Here is a 25,232-nt window from a genome sequence, read left to right on the forward strand (position 1 = left end):
TGTTCAGGGAAGCCTGCGGGGTCTCTGCTCCCGTTCCCCACATAAGAACGCAGGATATGGTGAGGCCAAAAAGGAACACCCACGGAGCCATAAGTAGGGGAGTCATATCACTACATTCTCGCTGGCGGCATCCGCCTCTCTGCAATCCGCTCTTGCTAGCTCAGACACCATCTTCTTGCTAGCCCTCATTTTTTCTGCTAGCCTAGCCACAGCAGTTATATTAGTGGCCAATGGCTCACTGGTTACAGCTGACGGCCAACTAACCACAGCTGATGGCCATCCAATCACAGTTGATGGCCATTTACTACCTGAGCCAGCACCTGTCTATGTGAGGCTGAGAGCCTGGAAACTACTTTCTGGGGCTCTGCCCCCACACCCAGAATTTTGGAAACCCCAGTGCCTGGAATACTGAGCGGCACGTACTAAAGAATTGTCAAACGAAGGAATGAACATAAAGTAGAAAACAGTGTAAGGTTAAGGGTGTGGACTCTGGAGCCAGATGGCCTCAGTTTGAACCCTGACTTGCCCACGGGGTGACCTTGGGCACTCTGTGACTCAGTTTCCCCATCTGAAGTTCGCTCAGCCAAAGGGCCACAGAGCAGGAGGTCAGAGATCAGGAAGAGAGAGGGGTCAGGGCAGTTCTCCCCTGCTCCCTTGCTTTGCATCTCAGCTCTGGTGGTGGCTGTGTCCCTCCTGAATCCCTCACCAGGTCTCCAGCCTTCACAGGGGTAGGATAACCAACTCCCTTCTTTGCTCTTCAAGACTTAAGATGCTAGTTTCTGTGGCTTCAATATCCTTAGCCAGTTTCCTTAAGCCTGTCCCCCAGCTCCATAAACAGCCCCTTCGTTAGAATCCCTCGAAACACCTGAGCTGGATTGTTTTCCTGCCTGACCCGGATTGGCACAACTAACATTTCTTCTGCATTATTGGTCTTTTGTTGCAAATGCCTTCCTCTTGTGGAGAGATCTGATTTATTTTCCAAGCTCTGGATAGGTCTTATGGGGTACAATAGACTGAGAAGGAAGGAGAGAACTAAAAATACACAGCAATTCATGCTCTGCCACCAAAGGAGTCTCCGTGGAGAGGTGACATCGGGGTAATTCTTGAAAATCACATGGAGGTTTTGCAGAGGAGAGAGCGAAGGGCAGTCCAGGGGGCGGGAGCAGCATGTGCTGAAACACAGAGCCATCAAATGGGAAGGACTGGCAGCAAGGAAACCTGGGTTCTTGTGTAGGTTCCACTCCTGACGGGCTGTGTGACACGGGGCAAACCATGTCCCTCTCTGATCCTCACTTTTCCACCAAATACAAATGAACGTGTTAGACCAGGACAGTGTTTCTCACATCATCCAGAGGCCTTGTTTATTTATCTATGTATACATTTATTTTTATTGAGATATAATTGACATATAAATTAAAGGTGTGCGAGGTGATGATGAGGTGTATTTATAGCATCTGTGCTGCCAAAGCGAGCACATGAGGTGCATTTATATATTGCAATATGATGACCACTGTAGTGATGGCTGGCACCTCTAGCACGTCACACAATTATCATTTCGTTTTTGTGCTGGGAACAAGTAAGCTCCAGTCTCTTAGCAACTTTGAAATGCATAATGCAGTATTGTCTCTAACCACTCTGCTGTGCATTAGGTCATCAGGACTTATTAATCTAATAGTTCTAAGTTGGTCCATTTAAGCAACATCTGAATTCCTCCACCCCACTCCCAGCCTCTGGTCATTATCATCCTACTCTGTTTTTATGAGTTTTGTTTTTGTAGATTCCACATATAAGTGAGATCATACCGCGCTTGACTTTCTCTGTCTGACTTATTTCACTTAACATAATGCCTTCACGTTTCACCCATGTTATCACTAATGGCAGGATCTCCTTCTTTCTCATGGCTGAATAATATTCCATTGTATACATGTACCCCAATTTCTGGATGTGGAGATAAGGGAACCCTGGCATACCATTGGTGGGAATCGAAATCGATGTGGCCACTATGGAAATGGTATGGAGATTCCTCAAAACATTGAAAACAGAACTACCATAGATCCAGCAATTCCACTTCTGGGTATACACCCAAAGGAAATGAAAACAGGATATTGAAGAGGTCTCTGCACTCCGATGTTCATTACTCACAACAGTAAAGATATAGAGACAACTTAAGTGTCCATCAGGGCATGAATGGATAAAGGTGTTGTGGTGTGTGTATGTGTATATACCAGGGGTCTTACTGAAATGCAATTCTGATTCATCAGGTTCCTTTGGGGGCCGAGAATCTGCATTTCTAGCGAGCTCCCAGGTGGTGCCGATGTTGGACTGTGCTTTGAGACGAAGGACCAAAGGAGCTCCAAGTTCACTCCAAGCTCCGCAAGTTTCTAACTCTGTTCATTTTTATTCTCAGTGCACTTCTCCAGGGCACACTCCTGAGATCACCAGGTCTTGCTGGAAGAGAACGATGCTATACGAAGACCTGCACTTCTGGATCCCGTAGGGTACTTTGTATTTGAGGGTTTGACGTTGATGGCAGTCCCCTCTCCCAGCCTCAACACCTGTAGTTACACACACACACACACACACACACACACACACACACACACACACGAGCCCGGTGGCATGTCGGTTTACAGAAGAAAAATAGTCATGTCCGTGATGATCCAGTGGGGTTTGAAGATTGTGTGTCACCTACTTGGGATGCTAGGCGTTCCCCTGGAGCAGGGCTGGCCATATGGATACACAGCCCTTCACCCCAGGGGGACTCTCAGGAACCTGAGAATCCTCCCATCTCTCCCTCCCCACCTCCTTTGCCTCTGCAGTTGGCAGCATCTAATATCCCAGCAGTAACCTCATTTCGCTGTGTCTTGATAGCTTTGGTGCCCCAAGGAGCTTCTGTTCAAATGAAAATTTCTCAGCAAGGAAAGATTCTTTAATATTTGCCAGAGCTCATTTCACTGGATTCTTTTCCTGGAATTCCACAGGGCCCTTGCTTTCATAGAAGGGGAAACTGAGACCTAGAAGGGGAGAAGGACTGGTCCAAGTCACACTGTAAGTTCAGCACTGAACCCAGATTTCTGGCCAGGCTGCAGTTCTGATTCTTGGGGCCAGGCCCATCCAGGCAGGCAGCCCTGGATCATACTTTGAGAATGACCGACATAGTGGCTTTGAGTCACTCACACGTGAATTCAAACCCTAGATCATTTTGAAAGTAAATATGTATTGAGCACCTATTGTATGCCAAGCATTATGGCGAAGAACTGGGTTTACTAATGTACCGTGTTTCCCCGAAAATAAGACCTAGCTGGACCATCAGCTCTAATGCGTCTTTTGGAGCAAACATTAATATAAGACCTGGTTTTATTTTACTATAATGTAAGACTGGGTCTTATATAATAATATAATATAATATATAATATAATATAATATAATATAATATAATATAATATAACATAACATAATATAACAGGTAAAATATAATATACTAGGTATAATATAATATACCAGGTATAATATTGTAATTGTAATATAATATAATATAATTTTTGCTCCAAAAGACGCATTAGAGCTGATGGTCCAGCTAGGTCTAATACAGTCTAGAACTAACTTTGATTACGACTTGTCAGGTGCTGTACCACAGGTTTCACATATATTTGATTCTCATAACAACAGGTACTATTATCCTCACTTTACAGATGAGAAAGTAGAAGCCCAGAGAGTTAATTACCCAAAGTCACACAGCTGGTAAATAGCAGAGCTGGGATTTGAACTCGAGGTGCCTGGGAGCACAGCCCATGCTCCTACCCAGCAGGCCACAGCCTCTTAATGACATACTGACTCTTCCCAACAACCTGATGCCAAAGACAAAGGCAAGGTTTCTGTCTCTAATTTTCAGAGGAAGCAATAGAGAACCGGGGACGTTAAGTAACGCCTGGAAAGTTGTGCAGCCCCTGGGGGGTGGGGTTGATGTTTGAAACCAGGCCCAGGTGTCTCCACAGCCCAAGCTCTGAACACTGAGCTGAATGACTTCGGGCAGGCCATGTCACCTCCCTAAACCTCAGACTCCTCATCTGGAAAATGGGGGCCCCTCTTCTACTTTTGGGGTTGTCATGAGGATTGAATGAGGTGAAAAGCATGAAGAGATTGGCCCAGGGCAGGGGCCCTCGTGACCGTTAACAGGATGTAGCAAAATGGTGAACACAGGGATTGTTTCCTCACGACCCACCCCCTCATCTCCCCACATAGGGTATCCCTTCATCGTATTTAATGTCACCATTTCCAAAAGGAACCCCAAGCTTAACCCAGAAGGCAAGCTTTCTAAATGGTGAGCTTTGAGCCGGTCTGGAGCGGGCAGTTCTTTTTGTTTTTTAACAGCTTTATCGACATGTATCTCACATACCATAACATTCACCCATTTAAAGTGTACAGTTCAGTGGTTTTTACTATACTCACAGAATTGTGCAACTATCGGCACAGTCTAATTTTAGAACACTTTCAACACCTCCCTCCCCACAAAGAAACCTCATACACACCAGCAGCCATGTGGAGCAGGCAATGCTTAGCCTGAAGGGAGAAACGGCTCACATAGTGGTTTCTAGGCAGCCTGGCAGATAATTTGGATTGTCTTGAGGAATGCTCCTCACATCACACCTCTAAACAACTGCCTATTTCTCAGCCATTAGAGAGAGGTCCCCAGGGCACAGTGTGTTCCACTCAGCAGTCTTTAGCCACAAGAAATATTGCACTTTTTCCCTACAGAGGGGGGCAGGGGCTGTCTGAATGTTTTGGAAAGTAGAGGGTAGGTGTGGCAGGGGGCCAGCTATGTCCAAAGAGAATGGTGGGAGAGGAGGTGAGGGTGGGGGAAGGCAGGGTTGTGTCCTTGTACTTATCAGCTCTGCTCCCCCCTCCAGCCAGAGGGGTCTTTTTAAAATGTGAATTGGATTGTGTTATCCTCCTGCTCAAAACTCTCCAATGGCTTCCCTTATTTATTTTTTTTGGAACAAAATCCAGAGTCCTATAGAGTCTTTAAGACCTCCCAGCCTCATCCCACGGTGTACTCCCACTCACTGTCTTCCTTCCAGCCTCACTGGCTGGTTTTCTGTTCCTACTTAGAGCCCCCACTGGACAAGTAGAAAAAGGTACATCGTCTGGGTGGACAAATTAGAGAAAGGATTTTGTTCCTTCAGCCTGGTGCCTTTTTACAGTGCACAACCTATGCAACTGAACACAGTCCTCCTGCCTTAAACATGCCAAGCGCCAAACATACAAGATTTTGACACCTGGGAGGAGTGGAAAGAGCATGGCAGAGAGGCGGGGGGGAATCCCAGGTCTGCCACTTGCCAGCTGTGTGATTCGGAGAGAGTGATCCACTCTAGAAGGATTGAACCCTTCCCACCTTGGGGATGGAGAGTGTTGAGGGATTCAATGAAATCATTCATGGGCTATGCTTGATCAATGTCCCTCCCCTCCCCCGTGTGGCCCCCAGAGCCTCTACCTCCATTTAGTAGAGAATTGATGATGTTTGCAGACACATGTACATTTTTCTTTAAAAACAAAAAATTTTAAATACCTTGTATGTATCTGCTTTTTATCATCACAAATGCTTCTCTCCATTGTTACTATCACCAACCTGGATGAAGTCAGAATGACAATAATAGATTCCTAATTTGTGCCCACTTTTTTCCACTCTTGCCCCTCCGATGCTTTCAAAAGTCACAACAAAGCATTTTTAAAACTAAATCACTCCGCTGCCAGCCTCAAACTCTTCCTCATCCTTCTGGTCTCAGACCAAATGTCAACAGCTCAAAGGGGCCTTCCAGGAGTGCACAATCAATTTGAACTAAAATGCTATTAGGACCCGTCTCATGGCCTGAGATAGCCATACCTCATGTCCCACGGCAGGAAATGTCCCAAAGCCCTGGACGAAACTCTCCAAGGGCCCAAGGACAGTCTGGCCTGGTTATCTGGCTTCTACCCCAGCCTGGAGAGTCATGGGGAAGTGCTAACTGCAGCTGAGGATGTGACTGACTGAAAACTCCAATGGCCTCTGTCCCCTGGCCCAGTGTTCTGCGTTGGGCCCAATGGCTGGACAGGAGAGGAGAGCATAGATTACGGGAACCATCACTATGGAGCCCAAGCGTGGGTCTGGGGAAACAGGCTGTGCAGGATAGCGTTCAACAGCGACACCTTGTGGCAGTGGAAGGAACAACAGGACTAAGTAAACCCCAAGTACTCTTGGGCCATGTGAAATGAGGGGTGTCCTCAAAAAGGAGCAATGGCATGTTTTACCAACAAAGGTGTGTGAGGGCTGAGGAGAACAATTAGAGAAATAAAAAGGCATCTGTATTTGTGTTGTACACTGGTCCTGCAGGTCATGCTGGGTATGGCCAGTGAATGAATGCATGGACATAAAACAAGAAACAACAGCATCACACAGAATTCCACAGGAAAATAAAAAACAGGGTTTTTTGGTTATTTTTTTTGTGAAGCACCCAGAGAAATATTGTGGTTACAATTAAAATGCAATTTTTGGAGGAAATATCCGTGCAGGCTTAGCCTTTGAAAGAAGCTCATAATCCCTAAAATATACACCACACACATTTCTAAGGGACAGGGAAGTCTTCTCATGTTTATAGATCCTGTCTGAACCTGAGTTCAGAGAAGTTTGCAAGGGTCTCTGGGTCAAGAGCTAGAGAGGGATGCCTGAAGAAAGGTGGCCTGTGCCCCACGGGTCCGTCAGGAATGGGTGCTGACAGCCTCTTGCCTCGGTGTGGCTGTCAGTTCCCAGGACCCATGGTGACTTCAGCCGTAGTGAACATCCGCTCCGAACAGCAAGAAATCCTAAGGAGAGAGGAGAATGTTGTCATCAGCTAGAAGTGCACCCCTTGTGAGTGTGAGGCTGCTGGGTTTTCTGAAGGAAACTTGGGAGTCTGCCTGTTGGAAAGGAGAAAGCAGAGTGGGGCCTCTCTGCTGACAGAAAGGCAGGAGTGAATGGGGGCCACGCCAGGTCTCGCCTCTGGGGTCTGCGCATCAATGGCTGCCAACACCTGTGAATCTGTCAGCAGTTTCCCTGGCAGCTGTTTCCTTCTCAGATGTGGAAACCCCGGGGCAGCTCTGGAGGCCTTCATTTATCATCCCGGCCTCGTGGCAGCTCAAGGGAGTCCTCGCTCCAGTCAAGGCTGCAAAACCACCTCTGTTGGCTTCTTCGTGCCCTTCACTTAGAATTTTCAGGAATGAAAAAATTAAATTGTGCCACAGGCCTTTTTTTTTTTTTTTTTTAAGGATGAACTTGGTAAAATGTGGGGAACATAGGGGTCGTGTTTCCTCTGCTCTCTCAACTAATTTTCTAGTCTCTTAGCCCCATTAGTTCCCTGGTCTAGAGAACTGGGGATTGAATGGACGCTGGGAGTAAGGGAGAGCGAAGAATTGGGGTGATAGCGGTTTCCCATCAAGGCCACGAGTCTATCGGGAAAGCCATTGACCAAGGTAAGGAATGCAACAGGAGGTGAAGGTTTGTTGCAGAGTGATCAGCTTCGTTGGGACGTGCTGGGTTTCAGGGGCCTCAGGGTGGAGGCACTGAGGAAGCTTGCAGATACACAAGTCTGACGTTCAGAAGAAACTGGAAATGCAGCTGAGGCACTGGGTGGCACAAAGGTGGCTGTTAAGATTGAGTTGGTGGGGGTGGCCGGATGTCTCAGTTGGTTAGAGTCTGAGCTGTGAACAACAGGGTTGCCAGCTCGATTCCCACATAAGCCAGTGAGCTGCACCCTCAACAACTAGATTGAAGACAACGAGCTGCCACTGAGCCTCAGGAGGGGCGGGAGGGTGGCTCTGATGGTTAGAATGCGAGCTCTCAACAAGGTTGCCGGTTCAATTCCCGCATGGGATGGTGGGTTGCGCTCCCGGCAACTGAAAATTGAAAATGGCAACTGGACTTGGAGCTGAGCTGCATCCTCCACAACTAGATTGAAGGACAACTACTTAGAGCTGATGGGCCCTGGAGAAACACACTGTTCCCCAATATTCCCCAATAAAATATTTTTAAAAATAGACTGAGTTGATGGAAGTGCCCAAGCAAAGCCTGTAGTGGGGGAAGACAGAAGCCTGGTCAGAAACCCTGGGGGAATTCCCTGGGGAAGGAAGGGGAAGGAGGAAGCAGCAAAGGAGAGATTGCAAAAATCTGGACAGAGAGTGGCTGGAAAACTGGGCGGGGTTTCTTTGAAGCTAAGAGAAGAAATCTCCCAAGGACGGGGTAAATAGTGTCTGATGCTTTTGGAGGTCGGGCTGTGGGGAAGCCAAGAGGAGGCCACCCATTCTGGTATCTAAATCGGCCAGATGCTGACCACGCTTTCTACGCCACGGGCCTCGAAGAACATTGGATGCAAAGGAAGGCATGCAACACACGTGTCAATATTTAAACGCAGGCACCTTGGAAAAGTGGCTCTGGCTGCCAAGCGAGCTCCGTTTTTACCAAGTGTCGTGTGGGAATGATGTAGCCAATGGTTAAAAGCAGGAACCTGGCTTTGGATCCGGGCTTTAATAGCTGGGTGGTAGTTCTAAGTCTTAGTCTTCCTTCTCTGTTTACTGAGAGTCCCCACCTTTCACGGTCGTTGCAAGGATAGAATGCACTTGCCACGAGGCTGGCGTAGAGAAAGCGTTCAGCATCCAGTCGCTGTTGTGGTGGCAGATTTGGTGAAAAGGGACCTTTGGTACTTACTTGGTGAGACTGAAGCAGCAGGTTGAGGAGCTGGATGTGGGAAGGCATTGGGAGAGGGAAGCCTTTCTGCAGCCTCTCTGCAATGGAGGTTGAGATAAGGATCAGGGGAGGAGAAGGTAGAGGGAGCCCAAGAGAGCCTGAACCTGTGTGCCCAGCTCTGGATGGGGATTGCCACGGACATGCAGGCCTGAAAAGAAGCCGCCCCTGGAGTCTCCCACCCTGTTCTCCAGCAGGGTCCAGAGACCCGGGACCCTCGCTTTTCTGCCCCATCACCCCAACTCACATCCAGGACCTGTGTCTTGCCCGTGACTGCCCTCCTGAGGGTGATGGATGGCACTGCTGGTAGACACCAGGCCTTAGTGACCCGGGCAGCTGCTCACAGGGGTATGGACAGCCCATGGACTTGTGATTGGGGGTATCTACTCGTGTGCACTTGAAGCGCCTCAATGTTGGGAGGAAACCAGAGATGGGCAGTGGCCAGGGCCCAGCTCCTCCTATATCACCACATTCGGAACTGGAACTCCAGAGAATTCTAAATTCAGCCCTGGTCTCCTGGGTCATTATGAAGCTACATTTGTTAAGGTGGGAGGATGTCATAATCTATATAATAATTTGTTGTCTTAATTTACCATGTCTAAATATTTTAGTTACACATTATGTGGGTCTCTATGTGTACCAATGCCCCTGATTCTGCAAGGGTAGGGGCAGGCTGCCTGGAGCCTTTCCAGTGTGGCGGGCATAAGCCCTTAGTCAAGCACCTACTTCCCTGGCCCTCCTCTCAAGGTTGAAAAAAGACTGAGGGCTCTGGCTTCAGAAGTGGGATCAAACCCAAGCTCCATCTCTCACCTGCTCTGTGACCTGGAATAAGTCTTAACTTCTCTGATCTCCCATGAAAATTGAAGATATTAATAATCTCCCATCTCACAGGGCTGTCACAAGGGTTGGACGGGCGTAAGGATTGGTAGGAACTCCACCCATGTGGGTTCCCTTTTCTCCACTCCTTTTCTGGGTCAGAGGTCATTTGAGGTTCATTTGAGGTGAGTATCCCTCAGCCCCCACAACTGGGGCCAGGTATTAGAGGGCTCTAGGAATTAACCCCCTGACTTCCCGTAGGACTGAAAATCAATCGTTTCTCCAACGCTCCTTACCGTTAACCTTGGGAAGCACAACAGAGGGCACCACATGATTCATGACGGTCTGCAGCAATTCAACCTAGACATCAGGAGGATGGGACCCACGTCAGGGCACTGAGGCATCCGTAGTCTTCCGTCACCCTCCCTCCCAGGTGGGGCAACCTCCCAGATGGAAAACCGCTGACAGATGGACCCAAGCGATGACGTGAAAACCTTGCGCCCCGATCAAGTTCACAGAAATGACCTCTTTTGCCCTAAGGGTTCCAGATACAAACCAAGTTCTAGACTATAAGGAACAAGGCAGAGGTAAGGAAAGTCAGCAGAGAGTATTTAAATGTGAAAAACCTTTGTGTAATCTCATGTTCTCACACTGTGGCCTAGAGGGCAAATTGGTTCAACTTCCCCAAGGGCTATTCAGCAATGTTCATCAAAAGCCTTAAAAATGTGAGTGCCTGGTGGGCTGCAAACCCTCCTTTAAGGCATTTATCTTAAGGAAATGATGAAGGATGTGGGCAGAAACTTAGATGCTCACTGGAGTGATAAATATAACCAAAACGATAAATTAAAAGCAACCTACATGTCCAACACTTGGGGAATCATCTGCGGGACAGGGTGGCATTTTGATACTAGGAAATATTATGCGGCGGTTATGAATGACACTGTAGAAATATACTTAGCATCACTGAGATATTCATGATATATTTTTGAGTATGGAAAAGCGGGCTGTAGAAACCACAGGATTCCATTTTGTCATTAAATATGCATAGCAAAAGGTCAGGAAGGATATCCTCCGAATTATTAACTAAGTGGTGAAAATAAGAAATGGGTTTTATATTCTCTGTTTTGCAAATATGTAGGTTCTGATTGTTCTACAATGTATATGTTTTGCTTTTGCCATAATAAAAAAGTTCAACAATAATGTAACACCCTCGAGAGGATTGACTGCTGTGGTGACATTTACAACCTGGAAATGTGTACATGTTTGTTCCTGGAACAATCGTTTCCTTCCCTAGGCTGTAATTTTCTGGGCTCATCAAATGTGATGCCTTTCTAGAAACTTAAAGTTTTTACTTTCTGCAGAAGTAGAAGTTAGTTGCCCACTGAGTCAAGCTACCAAGAGAGCCTTGGCAACCGTAAATCCATGAAAATACGGTGAGGTTGCTTTGGGTCCTTGAGTTTGTTGTAATCTCATCAAACGGAAATGGCTGGCTGGGTTTCCATCAGATTTGGAGGGGACATCGAGATGGTCTGACTTTGGGGTTGGGTGGATTACAAGGTACCCACTAGGTGGGGATCCTGGGGGTTCATTTCAGAGATCCAAGGAAATGTCCTCCAGGGGTTCAACAAGAACCCCTGGAAGGTTCAGGCCACATGTAGTAAAACTGTAGACAGAATCAGCATGCTGCGACTTCTCATGAAAGTCACAGGGCAATGCTCATTCAGGGCATCTGTTGATGAGCATCTGAGCTGCTATTTAGTGGGCAACCCGCCACCAGTGCCCTCCTTGGGTAAGGGAGGCAGGGGTGAGTCTACTTAATGATGGGCAGTGATTCCGGGTAGTGCAGTCATCTACCTGGGCTGGCAAGATACTTGCTTCTCTCCCTCCCACCTGCCCTTCTCCATCCCAGTAAGTGACTCTGCTATTCATGCCATTGCTCAAGACAAAACTTATTCTTCATCGCCCTTTCCCTCAGCACACACATCAGGTCTCTCACCAAGTTCTGTCTAATGCTATGTCCAACATACTGTATGTGCCCAATCCACCATCCTTCTCCTTCCTTCCCAGCCCCCATCCTCTCTCACAGAGGAAAATGCACCCACCTCCCCACTGATTCACGTGGTCTAACTCTTGTTCCCCATAATCCATTCTCCTAACCCCAGCCAGGGGCATCTTTCATACAGGTATAAATCATGCATGAAACAGTTCACTGCTTTTCACTGCCCTGGGGATACAATCTAGTCTAGGCCAGACGGCCTGGGGTGAGCCATCCCCAGGGCATTTGCTCCTGCTATTCCCCTTGCTGGTTCCCTCAGCCCAAATATCACCTCTTCAGAGAGGCTTTCCCTGATTACACCATCTAACCCTCACCCTTCTCATCCTGTCTCCCCCACCCCCATTTTGTTTTTCCTAGTGTTGATCTCAACTGAAATAATCTTCATTTCTTATTGTCTGTTTCCCCACTGTGATGTGAGGCTCCAGAAGGCGTGGCTTGCCTGTCTTCTTCAGGAGCGTATCCCCACACCTGGACCGGTGTCTGCCCCCTACTGGGTGCTCAATAAAGTAATTTACTTGTTCATTCAACAAACATTCGTTGAGCAGATTATCCAGACCAGATTTCGCACATTTAATCCCATTTAAATCACACCACACTAACTCAAGTGGAAAGGATTGTCCCTGATTTTGGGGGAAGTTCTGAAAAGGGAAGTGACTTGCCCAAGGTCTACAGTGAGTAAGAGGGAGCAGCAATTCCAGTTCAAGTCTCTGCCCACAAAGCCCCTGCCATCATTATTTCACATGCAAATTATATGCAAATGACCCAGTGGCCTCCTGAAATAATGCCAAGAACAGTCATCTCAAGCTCAGGGGAAGGAAGGAGCCACGAAGGGCCTCAGACTCACCGAGAAGTTGCCGATGTCTGAGTGCTCCAGTTTCAGGAACAGCCTGTAAGAAGGGGTTGGGGAAGCTGAGACACCATTTGCCTAGCTCATACTAGAGTTTAGTTGCTGGCGAGAAGGGGCCCACTCTGCTGGATGTTGCCTGGTTTTTCCACCCAGTACCCATCCCCCTTCCTCTAGTTATAGCCCCCTGATTTTTCCTTTGGGAAAGTCACTCATTCTCTGCATTGTTAGTGGTGAGCTCTGGGATGGGCTGGCCAAAGGGCAGAGTCCACCTCCCTTGCCACAGTGATTGCTTCAGGGATGGATGGACCTGTGACCCTTGCTGGCCCAATAAGAGTCGGCCCCAGGACTTCTGCCAGAAGGACTGGGAATGAGATGTTATCTTTTCTCCAGGAAAATTAGGGAGCTGCTGGTGATCATTTTTGCCACCACTTGGTGACAGGGTACTAAGACCTGAAGCCAACATAGGGGATAACTGAGCCAAGAGATGGAGAGAGTCAGAGTTCCAAAGGTATCATTTAATCACTTGAATCCACCCTTGCCTGAAACCCTCTGACTTTTCAATTACCTGAGCCAATAAATTATCCCTTCTTTATAGCCTTTATGGCATTCTAACAGTGATCTCAGAGAAAGAGGGAAATAAATGGTTGCTTATTGAATCCGTATCATTCACCTTGTTGGGTGCTTTATCCCAATGAATTCCTTTAACACCTCAAGAGGCAAGGGCCATCCGACTCCCATGTTACAGAGGAGAAAACTGACACTCAGAGAGGTCAAGCAACCTGTCCAAGGTCACGCAGCTAACAATTAGCAAAGTAACATTTCAAACAGATCTCCCTGATGCTAAAGCGCTTGTCTCCAATACCCTACAAAGCTTGAAAACTCACTTGCTCTTGTTCACCACTTGGGAGCCCCAGGACTCCTGCCCGATGGATTCTCAACCCCCCACCCCTGCATACTTCAGAAAGTCTGTGCTCAGCTATAACCCAGCTGTATCCTCTCCGGCTCCTCTGCTTGAGAGGCCCACGGGTGTTTCAAGCAAAATTAAACCCACATGTTTCCAAAGCAGTAACACTTGTCAAAATGATGCCACAGGAAATGAGCAGCATGTAAACCTCAGGAGCCAATCTCAAGATTAAGAAGGACAGCTCTGTGCCAGGGAGAAGGTGGGTATGGGCAGGAATGTGGGTCAAGGCTCAATTTAAACAGTGTGAACGTGATTAAGAGGTAGATGCCAGGTCTAAATGTTGAAGTTATCACATCTACTCTCTCCAAGTGTCTCCCTCTCTCTCCTTTGTCTATCACCTTCTCTCTGTCTCTCCCTCTTCCCTCCTTTTGTGTGTCTGTCTTTCTCTGACAGGCTCCCTCTTAATACGTCTCTCCATCTGTCTGTCTCTTACTCTCACTCTTTCTCTGTTTCTCCCCTTCCTCCTTTGCCTTTGAGTGTGTGTGTGTGTGTGTGTGTCTTTCTCTTTGAGTGTCTCTCTGTCTCTCCCCCACATTTCTGCATTTCTTTTTTTTCTGTGTATCTCTTTCTCTTTCCCTCTTGCTTACTGAACACTTATTTTATCCCTTGAAGTGTTCCAAACACTTCGACACATATTAATACTTCATTTCATCCTCACGATGATGCTGTTGGCAAAGAACAATTTTGGGGCTTATTTTAGAGCCAGGGACCCAGAAGTTTGGAGGGTTTGGTGCTCGCCAAGGTGAGCTGTGCTTCACAGTCAGGCAGCCTCAATGTCAGAGCCCAACTCCTAACCACAACCTTCTCTGCTGGGATTCAAACCCAGGCACATGGATCCCAGCGTCTCCCAGCAGGAGAGGGCTGACAAGTCCCAATTATGGGGGTGAAGTAATTGAAGTGGGTTTTCCAAGTGCCAAGGAAGGTCGGGGACGTGGGGTGGCTGGGGACTGCTGCGGTTCAGTGTGGAATGAAATCATCAGCGGGCACTGTTCAGCCACAAGTGGGCCCAGGATGGAGGGGTTTCCTGGGATGCAGGACTTTCAGGGCAAAACTGGGACACTCTGGGTAAATTGAGCTGGTTGGTCACCCTGTGATGTGTGGCCTTGGGCAAGTCACCATCTCTGAGCATTAGTTTTACTGTCTGCAAAATGGGGATATTGTGCCCTCTGCACACTGTTTGAAGCTTACATGTGCTGGGGAACAGGAAAGCAATGACACAGTAGTTGGCACATTGTAAGGTCCACGGACACTAAGAAGGAATGGGTAGCCCCTTCCTCCCGTCCCCAAGGGCCCACTTACTTGTCCACGCTGAGCTCTCCGACAAGCCTGTCAGACTTGACGCCGACCTCCACAGAAACGTTCGTAGTCTGCAAAGCAACAGCCTAAGAGGTGAATCCTGATCCAGGGGCCGGGGGCTGTGGAAGGCCTTCCAGCCTGGGATGATCAGCTTCAGAGAGGCCGTCCGAGGAGCCCACACTCCCAGGTCACACCCACAGAAACCCAGGAGGCAACAACTCTTCCTTGTTGCTCCGTGCTTGTGGATGAGTCCTGCACTGTTGACCAAATACTATCTTCTCCCAGCTTCCAAGACCGTTTCAAGTTCCCAGGCTACTCCTGAGCTATGTGAGCTAGACTGCAGGACTGGAGTCCAGGCCAGCCCTAGTCTCACAGCCACACATTCAACAAATATTTACTGAGTCAGAAAACCAGGGTTTCCAGCTCAGCTTTCCGGCCTGCTGTCTGTGTGACCTTGGCTGACCCCCTGAGAACCTATTTAATCTGCAAAGCAGAGAAAAGGGGTCTCAGCTCGAGACTGGGCAGATCTGCCTGAGGCCTGTGAGTGCTTCCTGGTGGGGAGAGAGTCTGGCCCTCCCTCCCAGGGGCTGGACTGGGTGCCACCAAATGTTCGTGGAGTGACAGAGTGATCCGTTGAATGAATGCACAAATCAACAATAGAATAAAAACTTGAATAAGTGAAGGATTAAAAACACAAATGAAGGAATAAACATAGATATGTGTGGATGAATAAATGAATGAATGAACAATCATATGCAAATGAATGCTCAATTGAACAGAGGTAGAAGTGAATGAATAAATGAATAATAGTGCATCTATGAACCAGAAAAGATCTAGCCTAGTTCAAGTTAGCCATGTAATGAGTCATTGAATAAATTAATAATTGAATGAATAAATGAACAACACACAAATGCATAATTGAATGACCAAAGATACGAGTGAATGAATCAGAAACAGTACCCATATTTAAAGCCAATGTTGGAATGAATAATCGAATGGATGAATTCCTGTAGGAGCCCGAAGCAGTTAGTATGTCTCAGGCCCTAGAGCCAGCCAGGTTCGAACATAGTCCTGGTTCGAATCTGGGCAGGAGTCACACTGGTCGCCTGACTCCAAGGGCAGTCTCACGGCCCTGTCCAGAGCTCCCCATCTGCCCACACCCGGGAACAGCTTACCATGCCAAGCAGGAAGAGAGGGGCCAAGGAGGAGTTCGGGAGGACAGCAAAGGCCTGGGCCTCCAGAACAGGGGTGAGGGCCAGGCCAGCGGGAGACATGGTGAGGTGTGGCGGGGAGGACGCCCAGATGAGCAGCTCCATCATCAAGTCAGGGAACATCTTGGCCACCTGCACTCCCCCGTGGGGACAGCCAACAAAAGGGATGATTTTATTGAATTGTTTTTAAATCCTATCTTGTCCTGGCCCCACATAAACACCTCCAATGTCTTCCTATTGTTTTTTGACTAAATCTAAAGACTGCATGATCTGGCAGCTGGCGCCCTGCCAGCCTCACTCCACACGCCTCTAATGCCAGCCACATGGGACCCCTGTTCTTTAAATATGGCCTGCTGTCCTCCTAAGACTCTTTGCACTCTCTGTTTCCTCTCCCTGAATGCTTGCCCCTCCATTCTTCCCTAGCTTGGCTCTTTCCCTTCCCTCGGGTCTTAGTGCGAATGTTACTTCCTCAGAAAGCAGTGGTGGCTTTTCAAGGAGAATGAGGAGGGCTTTGGTGGCACCCCATCTTTGCTGGCCTCCAATCCTCCCCCACGTAAACTCACAGTCTGAGTAAAACTAATGTGATTGTTATGCAAATCAAGCTTCAAGACAGTTCCCCTGGCCCCCTTCTCAGTGACACCTTCTCCACACCAGTACCTCCTGTGTAAAAGTTTCTAGAAGTATCATAATTGGAGAGGTCGTTAAGCACTGAATGTTTGTGTCCCCCTCAAATTCGTATCTTGAAGCCCTATCCCCCAGTGTGGCTGTATTCAGAAATGGGGCCCTGAGGAAGTGATTCAGATTAAATGAAGTCATAAGGGTGGGGCCCTGATTCAATAGGATTAATGTCCTTATAAGAAGAGACACCAAAGAGGTCACTCTCTCCATATGTACTCCCAGGAAAGGCCATCTGAGGACACAGCCAGAAGTTGCCCATCTACCAGCCAGAAAGAGAGCCCTCACCAAAAAAACAAATCGGCTGCCACCTTGATCTTGGACTTTTCAGCCTCTAGAACTGAGAAATACTTTCTGTTGTTTAAGCCACCCTGTCTGTGGCATTTGGTTATGGCAGCCTGAACAGGCTGAAACAAAGGCTTTCCTTGGCCACCTTGTCTAAAGGGACCACATCAACCTATTGGATTCACTTATCACAGTCTGCATTTCCTTTTGCATTGTTTTGGGTACCTGGATAATAATTTTCTCTCTCCACTGGACTGGAACTTGGGGAGGGCAGGGATAATGGCCTGTTTTGCTGGATGATCAGCACAGGGCCCCTGGCAGATGCTTGTTGAATGGATGAGCCCCAGCAGCTACCCTCACACCTGGGCACCTTGCTACTGGAAGCCTTTCTCTGTTGAGGGGACGGGCTGCACAAAGCTACTGCCACTCTCTTAGGCTGGATTGCCTCTGGATCTGGAATGGGGGCTCCCATAAGGTCACTCAGCAGAGCCCCATACTCCCAGCACCCCCAGACTACTTCATGAGCTGATGAAAAGGAAACAGGAGGCCTTTTCTTACCTGGGGTATGAGGACTCCAAAGGATTTGGTCGTCAGTCGGAATTTGGATTCCTTTGGAATCTGTAGCAAGGGAAGAAGAGAAAAGGATTCTGGGGGATTATGTTATAGATTGGGTTGGGCAAATTCCATATGATGGGTGAGAGACGGAACATACAAACAGACAACGGCCAGACCACGTATGACAGTGGAACGCTGACCTACAGTTTCTGCAGCAATCAACCCAGAATGGTCAGGACCGGTCAGTGACCTCCAGCTTCCCAATTCTTTTTGCCTTTGAACAAGTCAAATATGCTCCCAAACCAATCACACAGGATGCCCAGCTTCTATTAACCCACATCCAGCTTCCCCCCAGTCTGTAATGTCCCTAAGCACATCCCTGAAGCCCTCTCTTTTTCTCACTACAAAGTTTTCCCACCCCTTTGCCTGTCTTTGCGTCTCTGCCAAATGTCACATGATAGTTGCTGACCCCCTTGCTCTGAAGAGTTCTCATGCGGGTGGTCTTTGTTTATTTCTGCAGGGAATAGGTGGGGGCTCAGCATCCCTGAGGTGCCCCTACAGAGAGGGAGAATCTGGCATCTCTTCCAGGAGCAGCATAGGAGGAAACCCATACAGTTGGTGACTGGGTTGGGATCAGGTCATACCTAGACTCTGGAGAGGTTGGTCATCTTCTCATTTTACAGATGGGTAAACTGAGGCCCAGAGCAGGACTCAGCCACGAATATATAGACTGAGACAATGAGGGTGGTGATAATGATGATGATATGATGCTAAGACTGGATTACAGAGCGTGGCGTGTGGCAAGTACCCCGTCAATGCTGCCTGTCACCTGTAGTACTCATCGAGTGCTTCCTACCTGCTAAGCCGGTGCTGAGAGCTTTTCATGCATTTATATCTCATTTAATCCTCTCTACCCTCCTTTGGAGTAAGATACTGTTCTTTGTGTTTTACAGATGAGGAAATTGAGGTTCGGAGAGGTTGAATAATTGGCTGAGAGGGGACCTAGCTGGAAAAGTGGGGGCTGATGTTCAAACTCAGGTCGGGCTGACTCTAGCGTCCAGAACTTGATCTCCCCTAGTGTGAACAAAGACTCAAACCCAGACCATCCCTTGCACTCTGAGACGTCTTCCCACATCCACCCCCAGCCTGGCCTTACCATGTCGTCCTTGACGGTCAGGTTCAGGACTCCCGCCTGTTGGTACACGAGCCCGGCCGTGTTGAAGAAATAGTCGGAGATGCCCAGATACATCATACGGTCGTGGTCGGTGGGAAAGGCCAGTGCCGGCGGGGCAAAGGGAGGGGGGTTGCGGTGGGCCAGACTGAAAAACTCCCCCTGGGGGTGGAGGCAACAGAGTGAGACCGGCATCCTTCAGGAATTAGAGGTCAGTGTGTCCATTCCAGGAAAAAATAGGCTGAGGAGACCAACCATGCGTTCACAGAGGAGAAAGCGATGGCCAGAAGCCAACAGAAGCCATCCAATGCCTCCTGGGTGCTTGTGTCTAACTGTTCTTCCTGCCAACCCTGTGAGGCAGGTGCGACAGTGTTCGTTTTACAGGAGATGACACTGAGGCACAGAGGGGTGAACTGACTTGCCCCAGGCCCCTTGGGAGGTAAGTGCCAGCCCAGAATTGAACCCGAGTATCCATGGTCTGGCAGCTCCCAACCTTTCCACCTGCTCTGCCTCAATCTTGCCAGGAAGCACCGAAATTCTACTAAAAGAACAACAGGTTCTGTTTGTTTGTTTTTAATCTATCAAACTAACAATCATTTTAAAGAAAGAGGTAAACTCTTCTGTGTTGTGGGTGTTTTTTGAATCCATATTATCCAGTTTTGGGTGAGAGTTTCATATGCTGCTGGAGAATATAGGTTCATATGTGTCTGAAGAACAATTTGGCACCATGTTACGAAAGCAAATCATTTATTTAGCTAAAAAAATAATTCTGAGTTATAAAAAAGCACATTGCAGATGGATACATATGGTAGGATACCATTTATGTAAAATTTAAAGACCTATAAAACATATTGTGTAAGAATTATTGACAGACATAGATATGGAGTAAAAGTACAAAAACACAGGCAAGAAGGACACACGACGTCATCAGTGTGATCACCTCAGAGGGGTGGGAGGGGCAGGTTTGGAGAGGGGGTACAGGGGGGCCTGAGCTATTTATTTCTATGATGTTTCATTTTTAAAAAATCAGAGGCAACTATGACAGAATGGTAATATTTCTTAAATGTGGGTGGTGGGTATGTGAGTGTGTCATACTTTCCGTACCCTTGAATCACTTCATCATTGTAAGTGAATAACCATGACACCCACATTGTAGATTACCACGTGACTCTTAAAAATAGTAAGATGGACGTGTGTGCCAACCAGGACTCCTCTCTGAGACATATTGATAAGTGAGAAAAACCAGCGGGAGGAAGAAGAGTGTGGATCCATTCAGGGAAACAGGTCATCAGGAAAATCGAGATGGGTTTTCATGGGCATGTATTCAAATGCTTAGAACCAGCAAACTGGAAGGTTAACACACCCCCTCCCCCCAGGGCTGACAGTCATTACTTCTGGGCAGGAACCTGGGGGCGGGGGGTTCTCCAGCGATGGGGGGATGGGGCGGGGAACAGGACCTTTTCATCTCTCATTCTCTGGGGACAGTTTTGTATCCTTGAAGTCCTTTATTCTGCTGTATTACTTAGATTCTTTTTCTTTTTTTCGTTTCTTTTTTTTTGACATTCAGTATTATTTTATATTCGTTTCAGGTGTATAGTAGTTAGATATTTATATAATTTATGAAGTGATCCCCCGATAAATCTAGTACCCACCTGGCACCATCCATAGTTACTGTAATATTATTGACTGTATTTACTTAGATTTTTTAAAAAAGTATACTATTGGTCCAGCAATTCTATTTCTAGGAAATATTCAAGGATGGGCAGGAATCCAGCTACCAGCTCTGCTTGCATTTATGGGGGAAAATGACAAGAGCCCAAATGTCCGAGGAAGAGGCACTGTCCTTATCACAAGCTGTCTATGGATCGACCCAACAGCCAGTAAAAGGGCTGCAGGAGGACATCCCGGAAAGGTGCTCACAAGATATTGTTCTGTTTTTAAAAAGTTATAAAACAGTATGTCGAACACGACTCATGTAAAAATATGTATGTATTTATGTCTATGTCCACATATGTGGTTTTTTCTGTGCATTTGTTTCTGTATCTTTTATGCATGTATAGGTATATTGTCCTGTTTTTTGGACTAGACAATGGCTGGAGGGTTGGAGGGATCTAATTTGTGTGTCAATAGTGCATTCTCTGAGTTGTCATATTTGGGTAATCTCTCTGTCTTTCTTTCTTTTCCATCCTTCCTTCTTCCCTTCATTCCTTCCTTCCTATGTATTTATATCTCTGCTCCTCTATAGTTTCTACACTTTCTTTTTTTACAACACATGTGTTTTAGAACAAACAAGTAAACAATAAACGAACAAGCTAATCACGATTTGGGGAGGGACTGAATGAGGCACACCAAGAGGGAATTCAGGGAGTGAGACTACTCCAACTGGGACAGTCAAGGGAAGGCTGCTGTGGGAGTGACATCTAGCACAGGCCCACCTGGATTGTCAGAAGAGCCAGCAGGTAAAGGAAGGGAAGGGAGGGAGGGCAGTTCAGGCAGAGGGACAGGATAGGACAAAGTCCCTGATGAGGGAACAAGCTTGATGTATTGAAAAGGTGTCTGGTTGGAAGGTGGTGAATGAGGGGGAAGTGGCATGAAATGAAACTTCAGCCAATCCACATTTATTGAGCACTTACTATATGCCAAGCGCAGTTCTAGATGCTGTACACACAGTAAAGAACAAAGCAGTCATAGCCCCTTCTCTTTCATCCTAGTGAAGGAGACAGACTCACGATTCTGTGTGTATGTGTTAGTAATAAGTGCTGCTGAGAAAAAAAAAACAACGGGTATGCGGGAAGAAGAGGGAGCTAGCTATTCCAGCAACAATGGTCTGAGAAGGCATCTCTAGGGAGAGGATATTTGAGCAGACTTGAAGGGAGGAAGGGAGAGCTTATGTGGATATCTGGGCGAGAGCCTCCTGGGCCGAAGGAGCAGTAAGTGCAAAGGCCCAGGGGAGAGAGTAGGCACAGTGCACTTCAGGAATGGCAGGGAGGCCAGTGTGACTGCAGCAGGGGAAGATGCAGAGAGTGGAGCAGGGGTGGTGATGGTTGAGGACAGAGAGGAAAGGGGTGGGGTCATTGTAAGATTTGTTTCAAATGGGGATGGGAGACCCCTGGAGTGAGGGCATATGATTCTCAGAGTAAGTCTCACCTTCAGCTGCCCATCCAGGGTCTCAGCTGTGGCTGTAGGAGGTGCCAACAGCGAATAATCGATTCCAGCCACATCATCTATTTTGGCTGTCACTAGAGGGAAAGAAGATGGACCATGAGCTGGCTCCCCATGGCAGCGTCTTTGGGGCCTGGGATGCAGGGTCAGCATCCCCTAAAGTTGAATCAAGAACTGCAGTGTTATTCCATTCACACCTCCTCCAGGGAGCCCACCCTGAGCTCCCTTTAAAGGAAAATGAACACATACCCCGTATTCACAGACACCATCTTCCCCCCAGATGAGGCTAAAACACAGTGTCAAGGAGCAGAGACACCTGGGCTTGAATCGGACTCTATATGACCTTGGACATGTCCTTTTGCTTCTCTGAGCCACTTTTTATCATTTGTAGAATGAGGTAATAACTGTGGCTCACAGGTGCTGGAGGAGTGAATGAGAAGGTGTGTGCCCAATGCCCTGTACATGGTAGGGGCCCAACAGCCAGAAGGCATCGATATTAGCAGTGATAATATCCCAGGCTGAGTCCAGGTTGGCTCAGGTTTGAACAGCTTCTCTATTTCCCAGTAGTAATCAGTGAGAATTAAATGAATATTGGCTCCTCCTTTAGCTCCTCCTTCCCATGTTAGAGGCTCAAAAATGGCAACTTGTCCAAGATGGCACAGCTGGTGAGTGACAGAGCTAGGACTCAAAACAACATCTTTTTCCCGTCTGATGAGGCCAAACCTTGGACACTGGAACTGCACTGAACATCCCCAGGATTGGCTCTGCCCCGGGAGGGGTTGGGTGGTGCCTGGAGGACGGTAATGCATTGTCGGTGGGCACGGACTTTATGCGTGCCACGCCAGATTTCCCAGAGAGGGAGTCCAGGTAGCAGTTTGGGGCACAGGTTCTGGAGGAAGAAAACCTGAATTTGGAGCCTGCTTCTGCTTCTTACTGGCTTTGTGACCGTGGGCAAGTCACAGCTCCTTTCTGTGCCTCCGTTTCTTCGTGGTAAAGTTGGGAGGCCGAGAGGGGATAATTCTGCTGGGTGCATAGCATATGGTAAGCACTCAGCCAGAGCAGTCGTCTCGCACATGCTGCAGCTCTTCACAGTTTACCAAGCACTTAGGGATAGAGAGTATTGTCCCCATTTTAAAGATATGGAAACTGAGGCGCAGGGAGTTGAAATGACAAGCCTCAAATTTGAGGCCAGTTATGCGTGTCTGGCCTCAGAAAGCTAAAGGTATTTGGTTGTTTGGCCCCTACAGGGGTAGGGGAATGAGTGGTTATGGGCTGCTTTTCCACCTCCTTCTGTACCCGCCACAGGACCTGGACCATAGGGCTCCAACGCCAACTGCCATTTGAAAATAATCTGTTCTACCCATTCCCACCCACATCCAGTCCTGTCTAGAAAATTGCTGACCTCATCATACTTTTTCTATCTACATCCCTCTTCCCCGCTTTATCCTAGACTCTTCAGTCCTACCCAGCACTCACCTGGCAGTGTCTGGAAATAAGGTTCCAGCTTGGAGGACACAGAATCGGTCACAGCCTTGCAGATCTAGGGAGAACAAAAGAAGTGATCAGTGAGGGCTGCCCACAGTGGAAAATATGCTTTGGGAATAATGATCTGGACACATTTTGCTTTCCGGGAATGTTTCCTTGAAAATCATGAAACTAATCAAGTTTCCCTTTTCTCTTTGGCTACCAGGAAGCTCGGAGTCCAATATGCAGTTTAGAAATAGTAACTGTATATGACTGGGTGACCTGTGTATCTGCATTTTATTTCCTACTCTAGAGTGGAACTTTCCTAATGGGTATTTATGGTTTCTATTATTTAATGTGGGATTTTTTGTTTGCTTGTTTGTCTGTTTGTTTTTGCTGCCTCAGATCCTTTGCAGGATGAAGTGGAGAAAAAACAAACAGGAGGTTTCAGTGGTCAGCCTTCTCCTATCTGTGCTTCTGGGAGCTAGTGGCAGGCCCTCTCCTCAAGTCTGCATGGGACCTCTCACATGTGCTGAGTATGGCCAGAGAAGCCCTCCCTGCCCCCCACATGACTCACAGGGGAACAAGTACAGGTCTGAGAAGACCTGGGTCACATGGTAATTCTGTCACTAAGAAAGTTACTCCACTTCTTTATAACTCTTTTTTTTTTTTAATCTGTAAAATGGAATGTGGCGGGTTATATATTCCATTCCACTTGCTCTTCTGGACTAGGGTCTTGCTCCACCTCATCAAGAGGTGGAGTCTGTGAATTCTCCCCTAGAATCAGGGAGGGTGTAGTGACTTGCTTTTAACAAAAGAACATGGCAGAAGTGACATTGTGTAACTTCAGAGATGAGATCATAAAAGGCTGTGCAGCTTCCACTTTGTCACTTGAAAGGCTGCCTCTCTGGTTGCTCCCTCTGGAAACCTAGTGACAGGCTGTGAGAAGCCCCAGCTCCATGGAGAGGTCACGGGTAGTTGCTCCTGTCAATAGCCCCACCTGAGCTGAGCCTCCAAGTCTTCCCAACCCAGGCACCATGAGCATAAGAGAGGCCCCCTCCAGGTGGTTCCAGCCCTGAGCTTTGGGTCTTTCCAGATGAGACCCAGATATCATGGAGCTAAGCTGACCCCACCGTGCCTATTAATTTCCTGATCCACAGAATACGTGAGCATTATAAAGTGGTAGTTGCTTTATGTCACTATAGTTGGGGCTATTTCTTTTGAAGCATAGATAGCTGGAAAACAGGATTAAAATCACAGGCTTCCCTTACTTAAAGGCATTGGGGCTGGGGACAGTGGGGTCCCTACCTTCCCTCCAAGTGTCACCCCAAGTCTCTTTGCCTCATTAATCCAATTGAGTCTCTCCAGTCCTTGCCTTTCTCAACTGTTGGCATGGTGGATCACTGTCTCCTAGAAATGCTCCTTCCAGAGTCCCAGGACCAAGGACAGTTCCCACTCTCTGACTCTTCCTGGGACACCCTGATGAGCTCCTCTTTGCTCTTAAATATCGGAGCTCCTCTGGGCTTCCTTCTGGGCTCCCTGCTCCTTCCACTTACGGGCTCCCCCAGAGCCATGTTATGCAATCCCATGGCCCCTGCTATGGTCCATGCAGAGGTCACCGCACCCTTGCTCCCAAGTGCCAAGGAATTAAACCTGCCAGTAACAGCCCCAACCAAAGAGGGCTGAGGGTTGGCGGATAAACAACCCAGCTTCCTTACCCCTTTGGGGCAGTTCTGAGGCGTGTGTTCCAGGTTCCGCTGAGACCCATCCACAGGACTGCACCCCAGTTGCCCACAGCAGTCGCACACTCAGTGACGCTCCTGTCCGGGCTTCCTTCCACACCCCTTGCTATGCTGCCTGCACCTGAATCTTTTCCCAGGAAACTACCTGCACCTGAATCTTTGTCTCAGCACCTGCCTGGGGGTGGGGTAGACCCAAGCAAAGTCGCCTCCGCCATATTCCCAACATGTGTCTAACAGAC

The 25,232-nt window shown here is 47.9% G+C and overlaps 1 protein-coding gene across 1 annotated transcript in view; it reads right to left on the minus strand.

The window, feature by feature from the left end:
• Positions 1-6,605: 6,605 nt before the first annotated feature.
• The window catches only part of LOC109457388 (bactericidal permeability increasing protein), a 28,591-nt gene continuing 9,964 nt past the window's right edge, over positions 6,606-25,232 (minus strand). The window contains exons 6-15 of the mRNA XM_019750246.2: positions 23,264-23,327; positions 21,773-21,864; positions 18,611-18,787; positions 17,458-17,517; positions 15,904-16,071; positions 14,732-14,799; positions 12,466-12,508; positions 9,862-9,925; positions 8,714-8,790; positions 6,606-6,837 (exon numbers count right to left, since the gene is read on the minus strand). Coding sequence (XP_019605805.2) covers positions 6,799-6,837; positions 8,714-8,790; positions 9,862-9,925; positions 12,466-12,508; positions 14,732-14,799; positions 15,904-16,071; positions 17,458-17,517; positions 18,611-18,787; positions 21,773-21,864; positions 23,264-23,327 — 852 coding nt within the window. The 3' untranslated portion in view covers positions 6,606-6,798. The remainder of the gene's footprint in view (positions 6,838-8,713; positions 8,791-9,861; positions 9,926-12,465; positions 12,509-14,731; positions 14,800-15,903; positions 16,072-17,457; positions 17,518-18,610; positions 18,788-21,772; positions 21,865-23,263; positions 23,328-25,232) is intronic.

The sequence above is a fragment of the Rhinolophus sinicus genome, linkage group LG13, assembly GCF_036562045.2.
Source record: "Rhinolophus sinicus isolate RSC01 linkage group LG13, ASM3656204v1, whole genome shotgun sequence".
NCBI classification, from domain to species: Eukaryota; Metazoa; Chordata; class Mammalia; order Chiroptera; family Rhinolophidae; genus Rhinolophus; species Rhinolophus sinicus.